This window comes from Ylistrum balloti, unplaced genomic scaffold (assembly GCF_031769215.1).
Source record: "Ylistrum balloti isolate Yb309-2 unplaced genomic scaffold, AGI_CSIRO_Ybal_v1 Utg370668, whole genome shotgun sequence".
NCBI classification, from domain to species: Eukaryota; Metazoa; Mollusca; class Bivalvia; order Pectinida; family Pectinidae; genus Ylistrum; species Ylistrum balloti.
In genome coordinates, this window is record NW_026782404.1 from 138,206 (window position 1) to 146,834 (window position 8,629).

Below are 8,629 nucleotides of genomic sequence, written 5' to 3' on the forward strand. Positions count from 1 at the left end.
TTCATGGGGACCAGATCAAATTAGTGAGTATCCATGGAGACCAGACAAGATCAGTCTGTATTCATGATGACCAGATCAGATCAGTCTGTATCCATGGTGACCAGATCAGAGTCTGTGTCCCAGTGACCAATCAGACCAGTCAATATCTATATTGACCAAATCAAATAATTGTATTCATGGTGACCAGATGGAAGAGGTCAAATCAGTCATTATATATGATGACAACTTTGTTTTGATTCACATAATATTATGTTAAACAGTGTTTGGTGATCAGGATATTAGTTTTAAACAATTGATGTACTTATCTGTGATATAAGAAATAATGGCTAATTGTTATATTGTTATTTTTCAGAGATTGAGTACCAAGTGGGCAGTTATAAACCAGAGAAACAGGTAGGATATCTGTGTAGACATGGATCAGGGAAATAATACTTAATATTATGATTCTATAAATAAATTGGTGAACACCCTAATATCGCAATTAAAATTCTATACACTATAGCTGCTGCCATATATAACATCTTACTTGTACCATATTTTACTTTCTGCTGTATATATAACATCATACTCATTATACCTACTGTTGTACACCTGTATGTAACATCATACTCATTATACCTACTGTTGTACACCTGTATGTAACATCATAATCATTATACCTACTGTTGTACACCTGTATGTAACATCATAATCATTATACCTACTGTTGTACACCTGTATGTAACATCATAATCATTATACCTACTGTTGTACACCTGTATGTAACATCATAATCATTATACCTACTGTTGTACACCTGTATGTAACATCATAATCATTATACCTACTGTTGTACACCTGTATGTAACATCATAATCATTATACCTACTGTTGTACACTTGTATGTAACATCAAACTCACACTATCTACTGTTGTACACCTGTATGTAACATCAAACTCATGCTATCTACTGTTGTACACCTGTATGTAACATCAAACTCATGCTATCTACTGTTGTACACTTGTATGTAACATCAAACTCATGCTATCTACTGTTGTACACCTGTATGTAACATCAAACTCATGCTATCTACTGTTGTACACCTGTATGTAACATCAAACTCATGCTATCTACTGTTGTACATTGTATGTAACATCAAACTCATGCTATCTACTGTTGTACACCTGTATGTAACATCAAACTCACACTATCTACTGTTGTACACTGTAACATCATACATGTACACCACTTGTGATAACTCTTTACATATGTACTGTCAGTCACCACACAGAGGATGGTAAGGCAGAGATAGAAGATGACAATCCAGAGTCCCAAGAGATCCTGGATGACCAGTTGACCCGTCAAATGACCAGAGAATATGTTGACCTGCTGGGTAAGTTTCTGTCTAGTCAGATAAACAGGGCAACCTGATACTGTAGTTAATGAAGTGCAGTCTTATATAAGGATATGAATGAAATCACAGATGAAACCTCCACATTACATGGTATATAAACTGGATGGAATAAGATATACTGTTGATAAATCAGAAGAATTCTGTTTTGTGACAGTTACAATCTGTCGGTACCGCCCATCAAACTCTGCAGAGGGTGCTACAGAGGACCAGATGATGGATGAGGAAGGTACGCTAACGGAGAATTCATCTAACCAACAACAGCAGAACAAGGAAGCCTGTCTCAGTGAACTGGGCATTCTGTGTATGAAAAATGAAGTAAGTTTTTCTTTTATTGAGGAAGAGATACCTAATATCAATATTTGATTTGATATATTTCAACTGAAAAAATTGGTAATTAATTTTCAAGTTCTGTGAAGCTGAGATGTTATCCAAAAATGGTTACAAAATTGCACCAGTCCTTTAAATCAGATTCATGATTGTGCTTGTTTGGATTAATAAGAAATCCAAGATGGCCACCATGGTTTGAGATTAGAGACATTTATATTTTTTACTATCAACACTTAAGTAACAGGTGAATGATAACTGCTATACTTTGATCTGTCAACAGGAAGTGTACCCATCTATTGTAATGTATGTGTTCAACTCCCTAGCCTGGAAAGATTCCACCATGATACTGAGAGCAACTAATGTGTGTTGGTTTGCCATATCACAGGTATGTACACCCCTTTACATTTTTACACTTTGTCGCTAAGTCTTACCAGTACTATCTTTACACTTTGTCACTAAGTCTTGTATTCTTTGGTCCTGCTTTTTTTTTTACTTTTTACATCATTTTTCACTTCAGTGTCAGGTCAGTGTGTTTCTCTCAGTTTACACAAAGTAATTACTATAAAAACCAAATTGGATGTTTAATAAAATAGATAATAGAACTCTTTACAAAAAGATTTCAAATTGACTCAAAGCTTTGTACACACCTCCAACAATGATATACTTTAAATACTATATAATAAAGTTCACTCTATCGAACAGATTCTTTTTTACATCAATCTCATAATTTCTTATTGAATAGATAAATTACAAGTATTAAACTGATGTATGAGGTAATGTTGACTTCTAGTAGGCAAACCATTTCTTAAATGTTATTGATATTCCTTCATGAAATTGTGTAAAATATAGATTAATACATGTATTGACCTGACTCACCAACCTCTGTAGGTATAACTTGTCACTGTTAATCCAGTATAGACCTGACAGCAGGATTTTTTTAGTATTATGTCACATGAGAAGTAACCAGATAATAAACAGGATCCTGAAATATACATTGTCTTATTGACTGGTGTATTATTGTTTATAACTAATTTTTCTAACTTTCCAGTTACTGGCAGACCACAAATTGGTACCAGAGGCTGTCAATGTGTTTTTCTATGCTGTGCTGTTTGGTCTCCAAGTTCATGGTCAGCATGAGGCAGCTCAGAATGATTTACTGCTGTTAGGAGTACAGATGTATGAACTTCTGGTATGTATTTCTTGTTAGGAGTACAGATGTATGAACTTCTGGTATGTATTTCTTGTTAGGAGTACAGATGTATGAACTTCTGGTATGTATTTCTTGTTAGGAGTACAGATGTATGAACTTCTGGTATGTATTTCTTGTTAGGAGTACAGATGTACAAGCTCCTGGTATGTATTTCTTGTTAGGGGTACAGATGTATGAACTTCTGGTATGTATTTCTTGTTAGGGGTACACATGTAGAAGCTCCTGGTATGTATTTCTTGTTAGGGGTACATATGCACAAGCTCCTGGTATGTATTTCTTGTTAGGGGTACAGATGTACAAGCTCCTGGTATGTATTTCTTGTTAGGGGTACAATTGTAAAAACTTCTGGTATGTATTTCTTGTTAGGGGTACAGATGTACAAGCTCCTGGTATGTATTTCTTGTTAGGGGTATAGATATACAAGCTCCTGGTGTGCATTTCTTGTTAGGGGTACAGATGTACAAGCTCCTGGTATGTATTTCTTGTTAGGGGTACAGATGTACAAGCTCCTGGTATGTATTTCATGTTAGGGGTACAGATGTACAAGCTCCTGGTATGTATTTCTTGTTAGGGGTACAGATGTATGACTCCTGGTATGTATTTCTTGTTAGGGGTACAGATGTATGACTCCTGGTATGTATTTCTTGTTAGGGGTACAGATGTATGACTCCTGGTAAGGGAAACTGTTCATGTTCAGATTTTTATGTAAAACATCAAACATCTATCTTCCATCTCATTTTGTAAAAACAGTATTGAATATGCTTGTAAACTTCATCACCTTTGTCACTCACAAGGATATAGTGAGGTTTCACTGTTTTAAATGAAGTCGTTGCCTTAAAGGTATGAATAATCGTTTGTGTTGTTGTGTGTTTTAGAGACCACACTTCCCCAATTTAGCCAGTGTGCTACAACAGATTCCCAACTGTTCAGCGGAGGCTGTCAGGGTAGGTAGTCAAATAAGGTGTCTAGACAAATGAGGTCTCTCTCTATATACACTGCTTTGAAATAACCTACTCTGTTGAAATATCTCTTCTGCATAATCTCTAATTCAAATATCACAAGCAGTCATTTAACTACAAACAAAAAGTATTTTTGTGTTCTTAAAGAGTGTTCCAGTACGTCAGTGACTGAAGTCACAACATACGGTATTTTCCAGTTTGTAAACCGCACCATTTTACTCACGAGTCAGGCATAGGGTTTATATAGCGGTGCAGCTTATATATGGATGAAAAAAAAATTGGCAGGATGAAAAAAAACACAAAAAATATGCTTTATATTCGTGTGTAGACAATCTGAAGGCACCCAAGCCAAATGAGTTCAGTAATTGCTATTTTATGTTTTTTTAATACATCAATAAAATAAAGGATTATCAGTGTATAATTCATTGCAAACTTTATTAAATGTTTCACTGACGATCTTGGTAAATTGCCCGCCGTTGTCTGTTATATCAACATAACAGTTAACACTTTGTAAGATTGGGTGTGGCTTATATTCTGATACTGTTTATACATGGATGAAATTGAAAAAAAAATGGTAAAAATCAACTCTGCGGCTTATATACTGGGGCGACTTATAACCTGGAAAATGTAGTATGTCATTAATAACCTTTGAATATTGTGAAAAACTGTTTGTTGTCAAATCTAATCTGTTTTTATTGGTACCAGTACAAACAGGACAGTGATATGACATTCCTTTTGTAATGTCACAAGCTTTTCAATTATCTCCCTTTGACAAGTAATTTTACTTGATTTTCAGGCTTTTGATGAAAAAATTTTACAGCCAAGTCCACAAAAACAATTATCAGATAAGAAGAAGAAAGATATCTTTAAAAAGCTGGTAGCTGATGTCATTGGGGTAAGTTTGATAAATTCAGTCGTTTTCTTGTTCCTCATTTTGTTGCTTAAATTGTTTTCTTCTACCAACAGTTCTATGAATGACAATAGTGCTTTTGAAATGCATACACAAACCTTCACTTTTGCTCATTTGTCAAACACAAAACAACAACAGCAATGAAAAGCTATTGTTACAACAAATCAGTAATTGTTGGATTTTCTCATGCAAGTCCAGAACACTGGTATAGTTGTAAGATTTGATGAGTCCCAGTAGAAATGGATTTAGTAGATACTCAAAATTTGAGTGAGTCCCAAATGAAGAGCATAAATCCACAACTCAAATATCTGACTCCCAAAAATCACTGAAATAGACACATTCTCACACTCCTTTCATTTATCTATGTACTGCATCTCATAGTTAGACATTCTCACACTCCTTTCATTTATCTATGTACTGCATCTCATAGTTAGACATTCTCACACTCCTTTCATTTATCTATGTACTGCATCTCATAGTTAGACATTCTCACACTCCTTTCATTTATCTGTGTACTGCATCTCATAATTAGACATTCTCACACTCCTTTCATTTATCTATGTACTGCATCTCATAGACATTCTCACACTCCTTTCATTTATCTATGTACTGCATCTCATAGACATTCTCACACTCCTTTATTTATCTATATACTGCATCTGAATAGAAATACATTCTCACACTCCTTTCATTTATCTGTGTACTGCATCTGCATAATTAGACATTCTCACACTCCTTTCATTTATCTATGTACTGCATCTCATAGTTAGACATTCTCACACTCCTTTCATTTATCTATGTACTGCATCTCATAATTAGACATTCTCACACTCCTTTCATTTATCTATGTACTGCATCTCATAGTTAGACATTCTCACACTCCTTTCATTTATCTATGTACTGCATCTCATAGTTAGACATTCTACACTCTCATATTTAGACATTCTCACACTCCTTTCATTTATCTATGTACTGCATCTCATAGACATTCTCACACTCCTTTCATTTATCTATGTACTGCATCTCATAGACATTCTCACACTCCTTTCATTTATATACTGCATCTCATAGTTAGACATTCTCACACTCTTTCATTTATCTGTGTATCTTTCATAAGAAAGTTCTCACACTCCTTTCATTTATCTAAGTACTGCATCTCATAGTTAGACATTCTCACACTCCTTTCATTTATCTATGTACTGCATCTCATAGATAGACAGACTCACACTCCTTTCATTTATCTATGTACTGCATCTCATAGTTAGACATTCTCACATCTCATAGTTAGACATTCTCACACTCCTTTCATTTATCTATGTACTGCATCTCATAGTTAGACATTCTCACACTCCTTTCATTTATCTATGTACTGCATCTCATAATTAGACATTCTCACACTCCTTTCATTTATCTATGTACTGCATCTCATAGTTAGACATTCTCACACTCCTTTCATTTATCTATGTACTGCATCTCATAATATTGTATTTGATTATATAAGATTTGAAAAGAAATAAGTTTGCTGCCGTCTAGAACTAGTAGAACCCCTGCAGAATGCTTTAATTTCATTATGATGAAATATTGTTGTTGGTATTATAATGTTTAAGATACTTTACCTGAAACTCAGTTAATAAACTGTTTACAAGACCCTCATTCCATTTCATTGTGTTTTCCCTTCAAACTGATGTATTTAGATTCCCTGTCTTGCCTGACCAGTTAAACTTCTCCAGCTAGATGTACAATAGCTGGAGTCAGATTTGATAGCTGCTTGTTATTATCATAGCAATGAATGAACAAACTCAGGATCATTTTCAAAAGAGGCAATGTAATAGAAGATCACTTCCATTATTTATATATTGTCTATTCCAGAAAAGTCTTAGATATCTTTATAATCTTTTTCAGAAAAGTGTGAGTCAGCAATTCAAGAGAGATGCGCAGTATAAAAATCTACCCCCTATATTTACAATCAGATCAAAACAACCTTCTTTGGATGAAGTTGAACCAAAGGACATGGGTTTATGTGACCTATTTAAACCAACAAATGGGAGTTCTAAAGATTCCTGATCATTGTCAAGATATTAGCCTCAAGGCTAGATGGGATTCAGTATGGAGTTGGAGAAGTGATAGAAGATGAGATATTTGTACCAGAATGCTCAATATCCATTGTGAAAATAATTGTGTAATAATAAAGATTGTGTACAAAGCCATCATTTTGGTGAATCCATTGACTAGAAATGAATGTACATCCGTTGAACAGAATGGTACATACATCCATTGAACAGGATGGTACATACATCCAAGGATTGGGATGGTACATACATCCATTGAACAGGATGGTACATCATTCACACTGATGGTGAATCCATCTGTTGGGTTGATCCATCCATTGACTGGGTTCTGTGCATTACGATTCTTCAGGTAAATTGCATATGAAATGTTGCCACTTATACACTTACATTTATACTTTACAGAAATGTTAAAATCTGAGAAAATAAAAATTATGAACAGAAATCTTGTTTGGTATTGATATTGTGGTACAGAGACAGTGTTTCCTGGACTATAGGCCTTTCTAGCTAACACCTGGTAGGTTGTGACAAGTGGCAAATAGGACTGTTACTGCAAAACAAGAAGCACTTGTTTCTTGTCAGTACTGGAAATAATGAGCACATGCTCTGGTTACTATTGTACAGATATCCTACCTCTGTGTGACTGGATTTTATCATATAGATGTCCCTTTCCTGTGTGACTTGATCACTCCTATCATATAGATGTCTCTTTCCTGTGTGACTGGATCACTCCTATCATATAGATATCTCTTTCCTGTGTGACTGGATCACTCCTATCATATAGATATCCCTTTCCTGTGTGACTGGAACACTCCTATCATATAGATGTCCCTTTCCTGTGTGACTTGATCACTCCTCTCATTTAGATGTCTCTTTCCTGTGTGACTGGATCACTCCTATCATATAGATATCCCTTTCCTGTGTGACTGGATCACTCCTATCATATAGATATCCCTATCCTGTGTGACTGGATCACTCCTATCATATAGATGTCCCTTTCCTGTGTGACTTGATGTCTCTTTCCTGTGTGACTGGATCACTCCTATCATATAGATATCTCTTTCCTGTGTGACTGGATCACTCCTATCATATAGATATCCCTTTCCTGTGTGACTGGAACACTCCTATCATATAGATGTCTCTTTCCTTTGTGACTGGGTCACTCCTATTATATAGATGTCTCTTTCCTGTGTGACTGGGTCACTCCTATCATATAGATGTCTCTTTCCTGTGTGACTGGATCACTCCTCTCATATAGATATCTCTTTCCTGTGTGACTGGATGACTCCTATCATATAGATGTCTCTTTCCTGTGTGACTGGATCACTCCTATCATATAGATATCTCTCTCCTGTGTGACTGGATCACTCCTATTATATAGATGTCTCTTTCCTGTGTGACTGGATCACTCCTATTATATAGATGTCCCTTTCCTGTGTGACTGGATCACTCCTATTATATAGATATCTCTCTCCTGTGTGACTGGATCACTCCTATTATATAGATGTCTCTTTCCTGTGTGACTGGATCACTCCTATCATATAGATATCTCTCTCCTGTGTGACTGGATCACTCCTATTATATAGATGTCCCTTTCCTGTGTGACTGGATCACTCCTATTATATAGATGTCCCTTTCCTGTGTGACTGGATCACTCCTCTCATATAGATATCTCTTTCCTGTGTGACTGGATATTATCATATAGATGTCTCTTTCCTGTGTGACTGGATCAATCCCTATCTGAGTGACTCGATTGCTTACAT

The 8,629-nt window shown here is 35.5% G+C and overlaps 1 protein-coding gene across 1 annotated transcript in view; it reads left to right on the plus strand.

Moving 5' to 3' along the window:
• The window catches only part of LOC132557412 (exportin-5-like), a 30,254-nt gene extending 22,381 nt beyond the window's left edge, over positions 1–7,873 (plus strand). Inside the window, exons 25-32 of the mRNA XM_060221912.1 lie at positions 353–393; positions 1,261–1,373; positions 1,549–1,709; positions 2,002–2,106; positions 2,770–2,910; positions 3,807–3,875; positions 4,687–4,785; positions 6,703–7,873. Coding sequence (XP_060077895.1) covers positions 353–393; positions 1,261–1,373; positions 1,549–1,709; positions 2,002–2,106; positions 2,770–2,910; positions 3,807–3,875; positions 4,687–4,785; positions 6,703–6,864 — 891 coding nt within the window. The 3' untranslated portion in view covers positions 6,865–7,873. The remainder of the gene's footprint in view (positions 1–352; positions 394–1,260; positions 1,374–1,548; positions 1,710–2,001; positions 2,107–2,769; positions 2,911–3,806; positions 3,876–4,686; positions 4,786–6,702) is intronic.
• Positions 7,874–8,629: the final 756 nt, after the last annotated feature.